Raw genomic sequence first — 21,030 nt, 5'->3', positions numbered from 1 at the left:
AAAGTAGGCCACATTAAAAAAGGAGAGAGACTTGCAACCTAAGTCTATGGTTTCAAATAACAATCACATTGAGGCAAAATTGCTCCTGTTTTCTCTGCATGCTGCTGAAAGGACATTGAATGTGTGTGTGTGTGTGTGTGTGTGTGTGTGTGTGTGTGTGTGTGTGTGTGTGTGTGTGTGTGTGTGTTGGGGGGAGGCAAAGGGATCCATTTCTTTAAGCTACACTTTAAAATATTTTCTACTGAAACAAGCCTTTTTTTCTCTTTGGATGAAGAAGAAATGTTACAAGTGTTCCCTCGGTTTTAGAAAGAGCCTTAAAGTTATGCTGTTAACCTTTCAGACAAGCTTTAAGTGGGAGATGGGTCCAAGGGGCACTGGCGGCTTGCAGCAGCCCACAATAAACTGTCGCTGAAAAGACTGCTGCTTTTGTTCTGTTTTCCATAAAGCAGTGGATAAATCACTCAACCCAGGGGTCTGTTTATAGCCTTGTCAATGATGTTCCAAATGCAAATGCAGGTAGAGAAAATGGTGGGAGTTAATCTAATTTGATTAGGGGAGCATTTCTTTTCTTGTGCAAAGGGGGAGTTAGGTGGGTGGGAAGAGGGTTAGAAACTAGTCTTCCAGAGGCTGTGGTTGTACAAATGCTGTCCTGGAGACAAAGGGAGGGGAGGGAGCCACTGAGGAATGCTGGGTCGGGTTACAATTCAATACAACTCTTGCCACTTCGCCTGAGAGTTTGGCCTGGGACTTTGTTAACCCTTGCCTTTCCAGACTCTGCTTCCCCAAACCAGTAGATGGATCACTTCTAGGGGAATTTACTCCACAACTGCCCCTTCTGCAAACAGTAGTGCTGGGGACGCTAAGCCCTGGGAGTTGTTGATGTTGGTTTTGTTGGGGGAGAAGGAATACAGAGAAATTTTTATAATCAACTGCAAATTGATTACTCCAGCTTCCTTTATTATGGAATTACAATTGTTAGTACGGGAGGAACACCTGACTCAACCAAGGAGAGTGAGAAGGATCAGAGAAAGATTCCTGGGAAGAATCTTGAAGGAGGAGTTAGCCAGGTTTTGACAGCAGAGGGGACAGTCTTGGCAGTGAGAACAGAATATGTAAAGACTGTGAAGCCTGAGAGGACAGGACATTCCTGAAAATGCAAGGAGTGAGCGCCTGTAGGTTGCAGGATAGGAAGAGGAAAGGAAGAGGAGCTAAGAAAGAAAGGTGGGCAGGGGTGCAAGCCAGGAAGGAAGCCCCCTGCCCCGAGTGCTGAAGGCTGTGAGAGGTCATTGAAGGATTTTATGCAAGGGCTGTAACATCAAAATTGAGTTTTAGGAAGATCACACTGGATTCATTCTGAAATGATGGAGGGGGTCAGAAGCACAGCAGAGCGATTCGTTAGGACGTCCTTGCGTGGTCTCCATGGGAGAACAAGACCAAGGCAGGGATGAGAGGGGAGGGGTCAGTTTCAAACGAGGGGTGGGAGACGCAGGGCTTGTCATCCAGGTGGACAAAGCGAGTGAGATTTCCCGGGTCTGGGAAACTTCTGAGTGTCAGGGGGCTTTGTCCAGCAGGCTCCCCTTGTCCACAGGGGATACGTTCCAAGACCCCCAGTGGATGCCTGAAACCTGGATACTACTGAGCCCCGTATGTACTGTTTTTTTCCTATACATACAAACCTATGATAAACTTTGGCTTGTAAATTCATCACAAGAAGAGATTAACAGCAATAACAAATAATAGAACAACTATAGCAATATATAGTAATCAAAGTTACGTGAATGTGGTCTCTCTCTCTAAAAATATCCTCTTATACTGTACTCACCCCTCTTATGATGAGGTGAGATAATAAAATGACTCACAATGAGATTATCATAGGTATGTATATATAGGAAAAAAACAGAGTGCATACAGGGTTCAGTAGTATCCAGGTTTCCGGCATCCACTGGGGGTCTTGGAACGTATCCCCTGTGGACAAGGGGAGCCTGCTGGACGAAGTCCCCCTGAAGTCAGGTGCGTGACGTGGCCCTGTGAATCCGCGTTAGGCTGCTCTTGACCTTCTCACTCTCCTTCAGAAGGAGGTCAGCTGCTTCCCATTTCTGGAGCATCGTCTGCTTCCCAGCCACAGTTGACCTCAGGTAACTGAAACCACAGAAATTGGACCTGTGTGCCCTGTGTCCCTCCAACAGTCTTCAGACCCTGTCCCAGCAATGACAGTCAATAACAAACTGTTCAAGTACATAGCCTTCCTAGCACTGTGACCATCTAGGGCAGAGAAAGGTGGTGGGGGACCTTTTCACTATGATTTGTCAGTATGCAGATGGAGTTAATTTGCTTTTGAACCAAAAGAGGTTCCAATCTGGCCACTTCCCTGCTCTTCTGTGGAGGCACCTGGGACACAAAGGCTGCACCGCAGCCACTGCTACCAGAACGAAGAGGAGAGGTGGGTACTGGGTCATCCTTACCAGTGGAAGCAGTGGGGTCTCAGCAAGGCTGATAACCCACCGAGGTTGGGCTCCCAGACCCAGGCTGCCTGCCCCTTGCCGCCTGCTCACCTTCCTCCACTTTGCAGTGGCAGCTGAGGCCCTCACAGGAACCTGCTCTCCTTTTCCAGATGGCACGCCTGTCCTCAGATAAATCCAAAAGCAGATTTCCAGCCAATGGAAACCGTGTCTATTCCAAGATAAAGCATGTAGTATACTTCCCTTTCAGATTGTAAAATTGCTGCTGTAGAAATTCTCAGACACAGTCTCTTGAAAAACCACTTATGGAAACCTCATCCTAGGAGGTCAGTCTGCCTCCTTCCCCCTCTTCCTCGCCCTCAGTTCTAAGTAACAGGATGACCATGGATATGTGCTTTAGACTTTGGAGAGGAGGTCAGTTTCCCCTCAATCACGCATCTCATCCTGTGGGGGCGAATTGGAACCCGGCCTCCAGGACAACAGAAGGATATCTTTGAATTTGCCCCATTCAAGAGGCCCAGCACTCTGAGAGAGAGTCCGGTTGCTGGGGAGCATCCCATCATGCTGGTGCACCTGCACCCCCATTTTACCTTGTGCACAGTGCCTCTCCCTGCTCCCCTACAGCTCACCAAGCCCTTGACTGTTTCTGTGTCAATAAATAACTTCTGGGTAAGATTTTACTGTGATGAGATCAACAACGGCATAGCCAGAGAAGCAATAAGATATGTCCTTAGGGCTACTCATTGTTTTTGATACAATGAACGGAACAATTTAGCCTATGCATTTCCATATTTAGCAGCAAATTACCTAATGCCGCCAAAGTATAATCACATTCATTTGGGTTGAAACACTGCCCATGAAAAGAGCAGACCTTGTATAGATTCTTTATTTGAACATATACAGCATCAGTGCATTGCAATTTTCAAGTAGAATAGCTCAACCTGGAGGGTCACTATCAATCTGTGTGACTCAGTAGGTGGGAAGGAGAACTAATGTCCTCCAGCTTTTTCCTCTTGCTAGTTAATATTAGCCAAGTAGCCCCTGTCTTTTGGCCTGGTGGAAACTATTTTGTTTTAGGGTTAGAATTCCAAGTAAATTAACACAAATAGCACTAAGGCTTTTGTCTCTAAGCCTTGTTTCTTGGCCATCCAGTGAATGCTATTTGAGCACCTACTGTATACAGACCAATGGCTATAAGAATTACCTATATTACAATTCCTGTCCCAGTAAAAGAGACTTGCAATGAGTTATTCCAACTCATTAAATAAAGCCATATAGCTAATTACTGTCCAATATATCATTAGGTTAAGCATCTAGTGACTGGTGATATATATGTGACAAAACTGTTTTAATGGGCCATTATTTGGTGTCTTTATTTCAAAATCTCTGGTCCTCTAGAATTAAGAGTGAAGTGTGAACAGTGATTTGATTTGTGAACTGGAAATGTTTTTGCTACGGAAGTCAGTGGCCACATTCTAATGTTGAGTGAAGCCTTTTATGCCATAGGTGCACCAACGTGATGTGCAGAGCTCCGTAAAAGGAAGAGCACCACTGGGAAACATCTAGGCTGACTGTTGTGCAAAATTTGTGCCAGAAGTCACTTAATAAGCTTACTACTTATACACACTCTTTTGTGAAACAGTAAAACACCTGACACAATCACTTATCCACAATTATAAGGAAGCTTTCCTCTGCAGGTCCTGCACCTCTACATACATTCCATTTCAGTACATCAACCTCTTCCTCTGATGAAAGCCATGCATCAGACCTGCTGCTTCCCTCTTCATTTCTGATTGATCTTCATTTTATAGCAGTTCCTAATTCTATAGCTTTTAAATGCTCTGCTTTCCAGGCTTTCCATTATGTAAATTTTTAAAAATATACTTCAAAGCATGGTGCTGGGAGAGCTGGAGGAATTCATTTGTAGTGATTCCGCATGACTAGTTTTGTAGAAGCGTGTGTTCCTGGGGGAGAGCTATGTGGAGGCATGCAAATAAAGAGAGTGGAATGACTGACCATGGGGTGAAGTGGGATGTTCTGAGGAGCAGAGAGCCATGCACCAGTGAGAGAGAAGGAAGAGAATTTGTGAACAGGAAGGGAAGGCATAAGCCATTGTTGAAAGTAAAATGGCAGGTGGTTGGAAGCTGGTGTGTGTGGCTGATGGAAAAGTGTGTCCTGGGCTGTGTGCTGATGAACCCACGAAGGACTAGGTTTGGCGTTGTGAGTGGACTGATACCAGTTCAGGTACAGGATGTGATAATCCTGGCACTTGGCAGGTGCCTAGTAATGCGAGTTCTCTTTCATAGACTTCTACCTCATGCCTAATACAAACCACATTTGGTCCCAAAGTCAGCAGGAAGCCTCTCCTATTTAAAGATCCTGTTTTAAGGATGAATGCCTTTGAAGCGGTAGTGCAGGCTTTCAGTGCTCAAGCTGTAGTTCCCTGGTCCTGGTTTAAATCTGACAGTCACTCTCTGTGTGACCTTGAGGAGCGATGGAACCTTTCTAACCTTGATAAAATGGAGTCACCACCTGGGGTTGCTGTGAAGCTTAAATGAGATAATGCTTGTGAAGCAGTGAGCTCAGGACCTAGCAATAAATGTAAACATAACAATAGTAATAATAGTCAAGAGCAGTGAGGAGGAGTTAAACTTCAGATGATCTAATAATGTAAATTTATTTTACTGATCTTTTATTTTCTTTCCCATATAAAAAAGGCTTTGCGCTTTACTTAATTTCCCTTAATTACTATGTTTCAAATTACAGCAGCAGTACTATGATTATAATTTAGATGAATCAGTTTCTCATTTGCAGACACAAACCTGTGCCAGGATATCACCTCTGTCCTCCACCTCATGTGCCAGCTTCCTCTTTAAGGTTTATAGCCACCTCTAATTGTATCTGTCTGCTTCCTTACCTGGCTTGGAAACTGGAGAGTCAAAAAGCAGTGAAAAAACTATCCTCTGTGAAGTTAACACAGCAAGGAGGCAAACAGGAAAAGAGAGCTGGAGGAAGTAGGGTGACCTGGAGGACTCACAGGTGTATAATAAATTTCCTCCACTTCCCCATCTCTGCAGCCTGCTGAGACCCTGGGGCTGTGCTTTACTCTGGCAAACTGGTTCTGGCAAATTGTCTGGTTGCCCATTTTGAACATTTTAAACATACATTATAATTATGTACATTCAATAAGAACATAGATCATCCCAGAAATACTTTTCTTTCTCTTGGGAGCTAGAAATAGTGATCACATTAAAAAGTACAGAAAAAAAAGCAATGAAATAAGAATGGTTTCAAATAAGGGAAAAGTATTTCAGCATGCAGCAGGACTTCATGGGTGCGTGTCCCCCTCTTGCCTATGAGAACATCGTCTACGTAATGGGAAAACTCTAAGCACAATTTTTAAAAATAACATTTAACAAAGCAACAGAAAATTCAGTTTTTCTGCTGTGTTATGATACAAGGGACTCATCAGAAGATTTCTAATTGTTACAACTCAGAGCCATGTAAAAAATTAATTTTAGTGTTATATTTGTACCAGACTCCATTTGAATCATAACATTTTTAGATTTATGTACATTTATTTGTACACATTAAATTCTTCCTCTTAATAGCAATGTGAAATGAATAAGAACAGTCGATATCTATAATAGTTATCAGAAGTGTAGGAAAAGGTAGGTGTCTATTTGCTTTAAGAACTTTATATATTCCTGCTAATCCTGTCTCTTAATATGTCGTTAGATTACTATAGACAGCCAATTCATAAATGTTTTCTGCTTAAAGTCTTTGGGGAAAACCAAATATTCCTGATGGTCTTCAAGCAAAGGCGTGTCCCCCCTCTCCTCAACACTGCCGCTGTAGGAGACTTCTGCCCTCCTCCGCCAGGTCCTCCCCCCTTCCTAGATCCTCTGCCCTGTCTCCTCCCCGCCTGGAGCCTCCTCGCCCCCTTTCTTCTGGGAGGGAAACCTGAAACAATAGCAGGGACCGAACAGGCGCATGTATCATCTGTCACAGCTTAACAAGAAGGCCATTCCTGACATTTTTTACTGATGTCTAATGTATTGTAAGTATTATAGGAGGTAGATGTGGCTGAAACCTCCCAGTTTTTTAAAATAATTTTTTTACTTAAATATCTCAGAACCATTAACACTGACTTAACACGGACCACCAATTAAGATCAGCCTCTGTACCGTCAATTAGGAAAACTGTGAATGAGAACAGATACCCGTGTCTGCAACAGAAGCTGCTCTGAACTTTGATTCAGGTCATGTCTCCCTCCCCTTCCCTCTCCTTCCCTCCCCCTGCTCCCCTTTACCCCACAGTGTGCACGTTTGTCTTCGCTCCCTCTCTTCTCCTCTTTTCCTCCCTGCCCTTTATTCTCCCCTTCCACCTCCCATCCCTCCCATCCCCCCTTTCTCCCCCACCCCCAACAATGTCAGCAGAAGATCTTGTTGCCTTGAGGATGAAATGTGTTTTCAGCATAGCGCTCTCGGTGTGGGTGGCTGTTCCATAGACTTAGGGAAACCCCTGCCCCGCAGATAAGAGCTCTGTTCCAGCTGGATGGCGTGGCCAGAGACCCCCCAGCACCCATTTCTTTGGCTGTGCCTTCCTCCCCCATGGATGTGGATAGAAAAAGAAAAGAGATTACCTTGAAGATTAGACTTCTGACACTTTATCTGCAGGCCACAGCGGGAAATTTTTACTATGAAACTATGTTCAGTGGCTTATTTGGAAGAAAGACAAAGGATTTCTTTCATTTGAAAATGTGTTCTTCTATAGTTCCACCGCACACTTAAAATAATTCTTATAAAACTTAAATTGTTATGCCTTCTACATGCCTTTCTCCCTCCCTGGCTGTGAGCACCTCGAGGAACCAGAATCCCATCTTACTCATTTCTGAATGCTCCCCCCTTTTCACCCAGTGGCCAGCACATTGGAGGTGCCCCCCAATCTTTATTAAGCCTATTATAATAAAGCTATTTAATGAAATACAATGCAGCCATTATAAAGAATAAGAAAGAATTGTATTTACATATAGGAATTATGTGTATTTTCATACAATAAGGGAAAAAAAACAAAGTTGTGAATTAAGTGCAGAATCTCACTTTTGACAGATATAATGACACCCAGAACACAGCCCAGAGCATGCACCCCGCGTGAGTGACCAGGGTTACCTCTTCAGAATGCCAGCTGCCAGGGGGGACAAGGGCCCCTGAGGAGGGACAGGAAACTTTTTGCTTCATATGCTCTGCCTTGTTAGAATTTAGTTTTCTGCAGCATGAAACGAAGCTGCAGTCCGTTTGGCCACGCCCTGACCTCTCGGAGAGGCAGCGGCCACTGCCCCAGGTCCCCAGGAGAGGGGGTCCCCTCTGTGCCCTGCCTCCCCCCGTCATCCACTTGGACTCTGATGGTCGCCTTCTGTCTTCTCCAGTGCTCACCATTGCTGGCTCTTTCCTTCTTGTCATTCCAGACTTCCTCCCCAACCTTGTCCTTCCCTACACCTACCACCAGCCGGTTCACAGATGGGTGCATGCGTGGGTGGGTGCATGGATGGATGGATAGACAGATGGACAGATAAACTGATTATCACCCCTGGTTCAACTCTCTTCCAATTACTGCCCCACCACTCTCCTTCCTTTATAACCCAGCATCTCAAAATGTATACTCCCTCTTCCCTACTTACAAATCCATCTGCACCTCTTTCTAGTCACTGGCCTCAGGACTCCATTCACCCTTCAGTTCCCATGAGCTTGTTTCTGGAAGAGATGGCAAGTGCGTTCTTCGCTCTGTGCTCCAAGATCTGTGGGACCCCATGAGGCCTCTCACCACTGCCCACACGTAGGGGTGCAGTCCCAGCAGGATGAGTCACAGAGTTCTGCGCTGCCCAAGGCCTTGTGGCTCGGGATCTGTATCACTGATTGCCATTGCAAGGGCCCTGTGGTGCCTAAACCGCTGCAGACTTCTTGGAGGTCCCTGGCCTGCTGACTCTCTCCACAGTTGCCACTTGCCAGCACTGAGGTTCTCTAAAGCTGCTTTCTCAGAATCAGGACCTTGGTGTGGCCCTGGACCCTGAAGCATGGGGGTGTATTTTGGCCCCACCGTTCAGCCAGTGCCGCATAAGACAAAGCCAAAAGCTGCACTGTGGACCATTTCCAGCTCCGCACACAGTATCTGAGCAGACTGCTCTGTTTCTTTCCAGACTATGCGCCCTACAGCCTCTCCCAGCAGGCATCCTACGGTCACTCCAGTCTTCACCCATGCCTGTCACACTGTCTTCACCCCCAGGCTTCTCTTTAGTTCCCTGAGGAGTGGGAAGAGGTAGTGCAGGAGTGGGATTTGGTCTGGGGCTGGCGATTCTGAACCAGTCGCATCTGTCATGATGGTCCCTAAGGGCACTGTGTGTGCAGGGGCAATGCCTGGGAAAAGAAACCAAATTTCTTCTCAGAGCTTCCTCTAACAAGTACAGGGTGAGCAAGCCCAAGCCCCAGGAAGACCCCCTGTGTAGATAGATGAGCTATGCCAAAAGGTGAACCTTGTCTCCGTTTTGCCACAGATCCACAGAAGTGTCTTTAAATATGTTATCTGGGTGTGAGGAAGTCCAGTACAGAGTGTCCCAGGGAGCCAGCAAGGCCTACGTCGGCCATTCGGAGGCCCCTGCAGGCTCAGCAGGAGCAGGCCTGTCTTACCTCACCAGCCGCCCTGGAAGGAATCTGAAAGAAGGTCAAAGTCGGCGGGTCCTTCTCCGCAGAGGAAGCAGCCCAGCTCTCCCCACTGCAGCCAGGTGGACCAGGAGACCAGGATGTGAGCTCACCGCCTTTTGATTTGCTTGCTGCCAAGGTGGATGAGAAAGTGTTCTCCCTGGGAGCTCGGGGAACAGCATCCCCGCTCCTCAGGGAGAGAGGAGCCCAGGCCGCCTTCTGAAAGCCAGCACCCCGCAATCCTTAAGCCCCAACCCTCACCCTGGACTGGCTCTCTTCTCTTTCCACATCCAGTAAAGAGGCTCACTCCGTGGACAGTGTTAAGGACTGGGCTGGTCTAACTGGCCTCCCCACCCGCAGTGTTATACCTTTGTTCTGTTTTCTTTATCGATTCTGGGGTGTCTTTGGTCTCCTCACATCCTTCATAGGTGCCACCTATAGAGCATGGAGAGGATCCATCATCAGCCACACCCTCCCAGCCCCGCCCACGGTGCTCCCCGCCCTCAGGATCTGTGTGCATGCGCACACCCTGTTCTCACCCGTCCCCACTCCTATCCACATCCTGACTACACCTAAGCTCGTTACCCTATGCCTCGGTTTATTAATTTATTAATTTATTTTTCTAATCTTTCTGGATATTGCCATCTTCTTCCTATTCCTTTAAGTGTACTCAGACTGCTGGTCATCCTCAAAGACTCAGAGCCCCCATCACCTCTCTGACACCCCCTTTCTGCCCTGGAACTGACCACTTCATTTGCTACATCTTTCACTGTGAGCTGAGTATTTATCATTCATGTGGCCTAAACACTGTATTGTGCTTATTTGTTTACATTTGTCTTTCAACTACACAGGGAACTACTTGGGGGAAGGGATCATATTTTATTCATTTTTTAAATTCCTACTTTATAAAACACATTGGCATATGTTTTTATGTCCTTAAAAAAAGGAATCTCAGTTTGTATGAATGAAGGTGAGTGTGCTTTTAAACTGTAAATGGTGTACAAACGTAAGTTAGTGTAGTATCAATAGCACCCCAATGTAATATGTACAACTTGGAGGGCAGGTTTTTGGATAAACAGATGACTACTTTCTAGAAAAGGCGGAGGGGTTGGAGGAATAGAAAAAGATGCTTCTTACAAAATAAAGGTTTTTTTTTTTCCCTCCAAAAACACTTACATAGGTGTTACATCAAAGGGCTTGGAATTTAGAAGTGCTGACAACAGAAACTAGACCAAAAAGGGCAAACCATAAAACCACTAGGTAGAATTTTGAAATGTGAGCAAGAGGATTTAGCAACAGAACCTTTTTCACTTTGTTTCCATGATGGAACAATCTACAAGAGAGAAGAGTGGGAGAGTAGAGAGGGCATATAAAGTAATGATAGACTCTACAATGCTAAATCAATCTTTTCCTTCTTATGGTCTCTCTTCATTATTATGTTAAACAGGTTATCACTTAAAACATTTTAAATGTTATTTTAGGGGAAGAGGGAATTGGGGAAGTAAGGGATATTAATTACTTCCTTCAGGGCATCTTAGAGAAATAAGACAAGCTACCAAGGACATTGAATTTGAATCTGAATTTGAATTCTGTCCCAGATTCCACAGCATCTCTGCGGGGTGGTTATGTATACCAGGGCTTTTCAAACCATCTATAGTGAGAGGGTGTGCGCGCGCGTGCGTGCGTGTGTGTGTGTGTGTGTGTGTGTGTGTGTGTTACCAATCAGCCACGCATTGACACTTTTGTAAAATACAAATTTAAAAAATGGATTACTAGTAAAAGAGAAGATATAGACATGCAAAATATGAGCCCAAATTTATCATTAGATTCACATCTCCTGTCAAAATGCCATCAAAGCTTCCACATGCTTACTGGCGGCTTTCCTCACTTGCTGCAAATCAGTAACAGTCTGCAAACTGACTCTTGTCCATTTGCCACACTAAATAGCGCACATTAGACTTGACTTGGATATTTTCAATAACAGACATTCCAAGGAATGAAAAAGTTAATGAGAGGAAGACACTGGTTTACAAATCTTACTTACCGTGGTGGTGATCTTTAGGACATAAATTGATTAAAAAAGAATTACATCAGATAAAGTTTAAAATCGTATAATAGAATTTTTTTTTAATAGCGAAACGTTTTTTGTGTTTATCCCATCCCCTCTCACCTAAAAGTAGAATGAATTCTTTGATCCGAGAATAATTGTTCTCAATGCGAATGTTTTAAAATGATCCTTCATTTTAACTGCAGGATAGGCACAGGTGCTGACATCAAGCCAATAAAATTAATAAGCAGCGTGACAGACTCTAATAAATTTCATTGGTGTCTTTACTCTGTCATTTGAGCACAGAATAGACTGTTATTATCACTGAGCTTCAAACCTCTCATTTTGGCTTCAGATGATTACAGCTGCTAATACAGGGCAGGCTATACGGTAGTTTTCAGTCACTGGTTTAGAGTTAAAGTATAAATTTAAAAGACTTAATTATGATCAGTGGGGGTAATAAGTTGTGGCCATATGACTTTGATCTGTTCTCTAGAGTGGCCTAAAAAAATTTGACTCCCACAATCTATTTTCTCAACAATTTCAAAAAACAAGCACCCTTAAAAACCTAGTTTCTCTACCACAGACTCTGGGGTTTTGAAACTCTTTCCTTTGGAGATGGGCCATCATTTGTTGGAAGTGGGCCATGGTTCTTTGTCTCTAACCCCAGATGAAATTCTTTAAGCCCCTTAACCCAATCTTTCCCTTACATGAAGAATGTAGTATCAGGTTTCTGCAAATGAACAAGCTTCGCACTTCAAGTGTGAAAAAGGATTATTTGTTTTCTTGTTAAGTCCCACTGCAGGCAGCCAGGTGAATTTGGCATGTATACATCCTCTCTGTCCCATCCTTCACCTTGCTCTTTGGTTTGGATCATGCTTATCCATATCCTTCTGTTTTACTTTATAATTTTGTACTCATCTATAACTTCTTTTTTACCTTCTTAATTTTGTATGTGTGTCCTTTAAAATGGTGGTCAAAGGATTGAACAACAATCAAATAAGCATTCAGTGCAAGTTAAATATGAGCCCTTCTTTTGGTACCATGGAATTTTATGTAAATATCAGAGAATACATGTTTTCTAAGGAAGTGTAAGTTAAGTTTACATGTTCAAAACATACTCTTATTTCAATCCTAGCCTTCTTTAGCATTTTTTATTTGGGCCACTAACTTTATATGCAGATATTTAAGCTCCTTATAATTGCTCCATTCATAGGAGTAAGGAGTTGGGTCTTGCTAGTGTGGGTGTGCCATGCCAGTGACACTTGTGAATCTAATTACTTAGTGAGATGATCACTTTCTTAAGAAACAATGTTACCACAAAGCTTATTAAAGGGAAAAAAAAGGTTATGCACATTGGCTCATGCACGTCAATGATTTGCGTCTTAAAGACCTGGACTGGTGGGTTATTTGATGCCGTCTGTGAAATGTGCTACTGAGAAGGTTAACAATGCAGCCCTGCCTGTTTTCATTTGAAGACCATAAGGGCCTGAGAGAATGAATGTGGCTTATTAAAAGAGAAGATGCGATTAACTGATGGTTCTTAAATTTCAGTTTCTCCTTTCACTAGTTGCACCTAAATACTATTGTGTTTGCGGCTGGACATTGGAATGTGCTTCTAGCGCTGAGTTGTTAAGGCCTGGCTGCCTTATCACTGGGGTGCTTCCTCCAAACGCTGCAGAGCGCTGTGTGACGTTTGGTAGAGGGCCATAGTACATTGTTCAGCCCAGGGCAGGGGACTGCATTTGTTTTTTATTTTACGTTATTTCAGCTGTTTTCACTGTTTCCTTTATTGTTTTCTTGCCTCCTACAGTGTTCTTTTTCAAGCATTGCTGCGGGGTGGGGGAACACTCAGTTATGAGCTCTTTAGCACACAGGGAGGAAGGCAGCTTTCTCCTCTCAGCAGCTCAAAGCGCTTCTAAACCACTTACACTCACTCACCTCACTCTGGGTCTGAGCCCACTTGAGCTCTGATTGGGAGCTCTGTTTTGTGTTAGAACTTATAAAATCATGTTAAGTTTCCCATGGCTCCTTAACATAGCCAATTAGCATAAGTGAGTAATGTGGGTTTTTTTAAAAGGATTTTTTTAAAATTAATTGGTATGTGGGGAAGAATTAATTTTACTTTAGCAACAGAGAGCCTTCTGACTTAAAGGTTATGTTTAAAACAATCCTGTCACTTTTTTCCTGATTTTCTTAGATAATGTATTAGTTTAAGGTGTACAACATAATTTGATGTATGCTTAGATCATGAAATATTTACCACAGATTAGTTAACATCCATCACTTCACATAGTTAACAATTTTTTTTCTTGTGATGAGAAATTTCAAATCTATATTTCTGGTTTCCCACTGTATAAACTTGAGTATCTTGCTAGTTTATAAATCAGTCAAAGAAACAACAGATGATGTTGTTAAGCCAAAACCCTGACACTATCGATAACTATGGCCATTAAATAATATCCATCTAGGGAAGCTGTAATACATTTGGGGAGTAGATACATTAATGTATACCATCCTCATTTTCCTTGCTGTAATCTGCAAATAGGTAAGTATTATCACCATAAATGAGAGACTCTGTATTCTGTAGTAGAGCTAATGAGCACATTTATATAAGCATTGCTTGAAACTGGTAGGAAAGATTGTTCTTGCCTAACTTAAGATGTCTTGAAGAAGGACAGGAGTGTTTAAGACATCCTTCCCATTGACTTCACAGGATTACCTTGACTGCATCAGGGACCAAACGAAACTTCCTCTGGGGACAGAAGAGAGGTCAGCCCTTTTTGGAAATATACAGGATATCTACCACTTCAATAGGTAAGTTAATACTCAAAAGATTGTTGTCACATAGATACTATGAATTTCTCTCAAATGAATACAGCCTAAGAAAACTTCACCTGTAACCCCTGATTTGACTTCATAAATTTTTGTGGGCTATCGTGCCATGAGGTCTTCTACCTAGAAGCATCCTTGTTCTATACAACTCTCCATTTTAAGATTCCATCCCACTCCATCCTCCTCATAGAAAGACCTGTTTGCCTTGACAAACCTGGTATCTTCCTTCCACAACACAACACGAGCAGGGCATCCAAAAATATGTACACGCTTGGGCTGCAGCATCAGCACCTACACTGGATTTTCTCAAAGTTTTTCTACCTAGGAAGTGGGCAGGACACAGAAGACACACAATAAAGACTTTATCATAATGTATATTAATTCAAATTAAAATGACTGATTTGATTCAAACATGTGTTAAGTACCTACTATGTAGCAGCTCTGGGCTTAGAAAATTGCCGTAGTGAATGAGACACACGGGATGCTGAAAGAGAACAAGCAAATCCTTTGTTATATGTTATATATTGTGATGCCGCTTGGAAGACCAGGTAGTAGGCAGGTTAAGAGCACAGGCTGTGGTTTCCAGCTCATCTGGGTTTGCATCTCAGCTGAGCCATGTGTGTATCCTTGGGGAAGTCCTTAAACGGAGTGGAATAACTGCCCTTGTCACTTCAAGTCTGTACTCAAATCTTCCTTTCTCAGTGAAGCGTACCCAGCTTATACACACACCTTAGACACACATTCTGCTCTTTCTTTTTCTCCTGGACTTTTCTTGATTTCTAACATATACAATTATCATTGGGTTAGATATTGTTTCTTTCCCCCTTACTCCCACTAACCCAACACTCCCTGAGGGCAGAGATCTGTCCTGCTTCGTGACTGCCTAAGTGCCTAAACAGTGCCTGACCCACAGGAGGCATTCAGACTTTGGTGGAATGAATAGATGGAAATAATAGGAATATCGACTTCATTGTTATTGTGAAGCTTTGGCGAGATGATACACCTCAAGTGCCTGACTCAGTGCTGGATGAGAATAAGCTCCGAAATACTTGGAACCAGTGATGATGATGATTTTATTATAAAAGATCCCATTATACGGGGAAGGCAGTATAGCACAGAGAATACGAGTAGTGACTCTATAGCATCTTACTACACTGATGGACAGTGACTGTAATGGGGTATGTGGGGGGGACTTGATAATGGGGGGAATCTAGTAACCACAATGTTGCTCATGTAATTGTATATTAATGATACCAAAATTTAAAAAAAAATCCCATTATAAAAATCTATAATGCCCTGTCATTGTGTGATTCAGCTATAATACAAATTATAAATCCTACCTCTCTTTGCCTACTGAAAGTGGTATATGTGAGCCTACTTTGAACACCTGGTTTTGTCAAATCTCCATCATATTATTATTTTATTTTATTTAAAATTTTATTTTATTTCTAAAAATGTCTTATGTAATTTTTACAGTTGAATTATCTATACTATTTTGTCTCTATTCATTTTATTTACTTTTAAATCTGGCTCTAAATTTAGAGCTCAAATGTCTTTGCTTTTATATTTAGTTAAGTAAGAGTACCGAGGTGACTTTTTATGTTAATGCCTCTTACAAATTCTTTACTATATACCCTACATCAGTTGATTTCAAAGGTATAACTATCTGGTAAACCTACGGTTGGGTCTTGAAATAATTTTAAAGTTTCTATTATTAGTTGAGGTCCAGGTTTTTCAACATAATATAATATTGTGACCAATAGAGCAAGATTTAAATCTGTAAAATTAAAGTGGGAAAAAAGAAAACATTTTCATGCTGGCCTGAAAAATTGAACCGACTAGATTTTGTTTTTCAGGAAATATTTCCAAAATACAGTAAAGCATAGAGTAATATGATACACACCCATGACCCACCCTTACTCTGTCAAAGCCTTTCCCTGGGCCAAATTTGCTTTAGAAAGTCTTTAAAGCATAAGGACACTATAAATAGTTTGGAAGCTCCTTATATACCCCTTCCAGTTGAATCCCACTCCGTGGAGAATGGTACAGTGATGTGCTGGGAAACCAGTTCTCCAAGGCAAGGACAGGGGAGGGGGAAATCTAGGATTTACAGTGTTTGCACATTTCTATGGTATAAACATTCCATGATAGCTAATTTTAAGCTACTACCAAGATATCACTGAACACAGAATCAGGAAGAGGTGTGCAGAATTGGCTCAGGCGAGCCAGTGTAATCTGGCTCCATATACTAGTACAGCTGTAACTACTATCCAAAACTTGGCTGTTTCATTCCCAAGTATGATTTTGTTGCCATGACTATATAAGTATTTATTTAAAACATACAACATGCTTCAACTTATTTCAAACATGTCATAAATTGTATCGACCTTTTACAATTTTTTTCACTCAACACTGTTTTTGAGATTTATAGCTCTACTTCATTGATTTTAACTGCAATATAATATTCTACCAGAGGATCTATTACTTCACATTTTGCCTGCTGTATTAAGAATGAGCACCTTTTCTTGTTTCTTGGCTACTTAGATTTCTTCTTTGAATTTCTGGCTTATACCTATTGTCCATTTTTCTGTCAGGATATTTCTTTTCTTATTGTTGTATACAGGTTTTTGACGAATTTTGGTTCTTGATCTTTGTGGATTCTGTGAGTTGCAAATCATCTCCTAGTATGAGACTTGTCTTTTAACTTTAATCATTGTCTTTGAAAAGAAATTGGATAATTTGTAAGTTTGACTACACTAAATAAATGTACTTTTGATACTATGTGGATATTGTATTTTAAAATTATCTTCTATCTCAGGTCATAAATACACTCTTTTTTTCTAAAAGTCTTAATATTTTGCTTTGTTTTAACTAAAATTGGAAGTCTGGCATATGGTAAGAAATACAGATTCTTATGTTCATGTGTCTAGCCAATGGTCTCATCACCACTAATTGAAAAGAACATCCTTTCCGTGCTGATTTGTAGTTCCATGTTCCTCCCACATGAAGTTTACATGTATGTGTGGGCCTATTTCTGGGCTCTGTATTGTGTTCCATTAGTCTTGTTTGTCCATCCCTGCCCCAGACCATGCGTTGTCTCCATTATTAAACCCACGTTGCTCTTCTTCAACACAGGTTTAGCTTTTCTTGACTCTTTGTACTGTCAAGTAAATTTTTTTTATTAGTTTGTCAAGTTCCTGAAGAACTCTGTTGGGATATCTATTGGAATTACATTTAATTCATAGATTAATTTTGGCAGAAGGGACATCTTTACAATATTGAGTCATCCCATCTAAAAGCATATATCTCTTCAAGCCTTTTAAAAAAATGTTCCATAATAATGTTTTATAATTCTCCATCATATTTAAAAATGCAACATCAAAATCTAATGCCTTTTGATGTTATTTTGACTAGACTATTTTTTTCTATTTTTTAATTAACCATTATTTCATTTAGGCTTTTGATTTTTATATGTTGATACTATATCCAGCTAACTTCACTTCCCCAACTTTCCCATTAGTCTAATAGTAATTTATAAATTATTTTGAATTCTCTACATAGACAGTGGTGTCTAAAACTATTATGTTTAAAACTGAGAACTATTGGTCTTCCTTTAAAGTTCTACTGCCTATGTTTTTTGCCTTGTTTATTGTTTTGGATAAGCCTTCCCATACAGTGTCAACTAGATGTTAACATCCTTATCTTCCTTCCTTCCTTGCTTTAACAGCTTTACCATTAAGAATGATATTTGCTGTAAGATTTAGATAAACACTTTTTCCTATTTTGCTAAGATATTGTAGATAAATAGTGAATTTCCTCAAATGCTTAATCTGACTTTAAGAAAATTAGCATGTGATTTTTCACCTTCAATTCATAATGTGGTACAGTATATTAATAGGCATTCAGATTTGAATCACACATTTGTTATTTTACAAAATCTTTCATCATGAAATGTTCTGTGATACAATTGATACTTCATTTTTATTTTCCTTTTTGTAGCCAAATTTTTTTCTCTCATAATCCCCATGATAGCCTAGAAATGGAAGTCTCTGGTTTGGTGTCTGGAAGGAATTCTCAGATGGTCAGGAAACTAGGTCAGTCAAAGGAAACACTTTCCCCATTTTAACTTGCCCCTAAAATCCCAAAACATTAGATTTTTTTAATACTGCCAACAAAGGAAGAAATACCCAGCTGTTTTATACAGCATCCCTCTCTTGGAATAGGGAAGAGTTACCTAATTGTAATTTGAACCTTTTTTTAAGACTGAAGGATGAGGAAATAGAGTTCATTCCTCCATATTGAGTTTCTATTTTTAAATTATTTTTTTAATCAAATTAAAATTATCAGCTTTCTTCTTTCCTCAAAAGATGAGAATAAAATTTCCCTTTTTCCTCTTTCTCTTTTTTCAGTTACCTATGTTGAATTACTATTGTGTGTAAAACACTGGGATAAGTCTAAGTGTAAGGATGACTGACACCACTGTACAGCAGAGGTAGTAAGTCATACAGTCAAGGAAGGACAGTGTGCTTGGAGAGCTCTCAGGAGCACGCAGTTAATTGTGCCTGAGGCGGCAAGTGAAAACATCACAGAGCAAGGAACGTATGTTAAGACAAAAAAAAAATTATTTGGGCCATGCTTTTTCCCCCCTCCCTTGAGATGTAATTTAGAAAATGAATCATGAGATACATATAACAATAAGGCAATGAAAGGTGGGGCAGTTATCTTTTCTTTCAGTGCATTTTCATGCCGCCAAAATGTCTTGAACTTCTGCACAATGGTAGAAATATTTTTACCCGCAGGCTTTTTCCAAGTGGATTTTCCAAGGTCAATGCTAATGTATTGATAAAATTAATTGAACATTTGATGCTCTTAATCTCACCCCATTTTCTGTTCTCACATACACATATCTCTCTGTGGAGGAACAAGTTAAAATGCCAGCTGATCCCGTTAGGTGGGTAGGAAAGGAAGTGGTGCAAGGGAAAAGTCTATTGCTGACCAGAAGGGAGAGGCCTCATTCCTGACTCTCATTCACTGTATGGCAGCAGAATCTTCAAGGTCAAAATACAGTTCCTGCCTTCAAGTTCAAATCAGTGGCCAGAGAATATTTTACATGTAATATGCACCGTAAAAGAGAACAGTGTTTCTTCTAACTACCAATCCAAACAAGGGACGTGGGCTCAAGTAAGAAAATTGTATAGTTTTCTCTTCATAGTCCCATTCAAAAAGAAAGGAATATTTGAAACAATTACTAAGGAAGAAGGGAAAATACCCAGAACCTGAAGGTAGGATGACTCTAATTTTAGCTCTGACTACAAAACACAATCTATAAGTCACTCTTTCCTGCTCATGCACCTTGAGGAGTTGCTCATTAGTTATACTGATGCAATAAGAAACCTAGGCCCCACCCACCTTCTTAGTCTGTAACTCTGGCAGGACAGTCCTGTTTCTGGTCTTTCTGGAGTATCTTCAGTGACTGACACACCACATTCCATGGCCCCATCTGTGCTCCCATAGTACATGGCCTCTTATCTGACAGTGGATCTTCTTCCTGCATCGCCCCCATCCTGTTGTTCGCCAACCTCATCCCCCAGTGGCTTTTTTTCAGTACCTCACACAAAAACATGCCAAGTTCGTTCTGTCCTGGACTCACAATTGATTTCTTAAATTAGTTTCTTTGAACACTCCCTGTGCTCAAATACCACCCCCTCAGCAAGCATTCCAGTGAGCCACTGCCCACCCAGCCTTAGGTGATCTCTGTCACATTGCCCTATTTGCTTCTTATCACAGAGTATAATGTCCTATTGTGTAGGTTTTGGTTTCTGTTTTTCAGTAAAACCAATACTTCATTATTTTCACGTAAACATTTCTAATTCAGCAATAATGTGTGATGGTATGTGTTTCTATGGTAATTTTATTTAGGTTTTGGGGTCTTTTTTTAGCAAAATGGTGTTTGTAAATTTTAAATTGTTGTGTAAGAACACTTAACATGAATACCATCTTAATAAACTTTTAAGTATACAATACATTATTGTTACCTCGGTACAGTGTTTTACAGCAGATCTGTAGAATTTATTCATCTTGTTTAACTGAAAGCTTATGCAATTGCTTAGAAACTTCTCCATTTCCCTCAACCCTCCAGTCCCTAGTAACCACCATTCTACTATTTGGTTCTGTGAGTTTGACTATTTTAAATTCCTTATATAAGTGGAGTCATGTAGTATTTATAGTTCATGTCTGAATTATTTTACTTAGTACAGCGTCCTCAGGGCTCATTCATACTATCACATATTACAGAATTTCCTTCTTTTTTAAGGCTGACTAATATTTCATTACGTGTGTCTACCATCTTTTCTTTATCCACTCATGGACATTTAGGTTGTTTCCACATGTTGGCTACCATAAATAATGCTGCAGTGACACAGGAATGCTAATATCTCTTCAAGATCCTAATTTCAGTTGTTTTAGATAAATACCTGGAAATTGCTGGGTAGTATGATAGTTCTATCTTTAAGTTTTTGAAGAACTGCTTTCCATAGAGGCTGCACCATTTTGCATTCCCACTAGTAGTGCACAAGGGTTCCAGTTCCTCACATCTTCACCCACACTTGTCTTTTGTTTGATACTGTATTGTTTATTTATTTAATTATTAACATTTATCATCCCTAATCAGAACATAATTGCCATAGGACAGGGCTTTTGTCCATGATCTTTATCCTGTCACCTCCACACCTGAAAATAGGAGGTTTTCAATAATTACTGTTGAATGAGAGCAAACAAGGTGGGGGGCCAACAATATCAGGACAATAACCCTGATGACAAGAACATTAAAGAAGTCCCATTACTTTCTCCACACTGTTCCCATTTTCAGTATTTACCCTATTTTAGAATAGGGCTGTAAAGGAAAGCTGGCCAGATGACTCAAAACAAGACCTCCCAGTTAGACAAGGCCTCCCACTGAAGACACCACGAAACAGTCTAGCCCGCAGCTTTCTTG

General features: G+C 41.2%; 1 protein-coding gene across 7 annotated transcripts in view; it reads left to right on the top strand.

The window, feature by feature from the left end:
• PLEKHG1 (pleckstrin homology and RhoGEF domain containing G1) overlaps positions 1-21,030 on the top strand; it is a 202,421-nt gene that overhangs the window by 135,237 nt on the left and 46,154 nt on the right. For all 7 annotated transcript variants that reach the window (XM_036906962.2, XM_036906963.2, XM_036906960.2 and 4 more), the window contains one exon: positions 13,918-14,018. In XM_036906962.2, coding sequence (XP_036762857.2) covers positions 13,918-14,018 — 101 coding nt within the window. The remainder of the gene's footprint in view (positions 1-13,917; positions 14,019-21,030) is intronic.

This window comes from Manis pentadactyla, chromosome 12 (genome assembly GCF_030020395.1).
Source record: "Manis pentadactyla isolate mManPen7 chromosome 12, mManPen7.hap1, whole genome shotgun sequence".
Lineage (NCBI taxonomy): Eukaryota > Metazoa > Chordata > Mammalia > Pholidota > Manidae > Manis > Manis pentadactyla.
The sequence above is the reverse complement of the archived record's forward strand: the minus strand, read 5'-3'. Positions and strand labels throughout refer to the sequence as shown.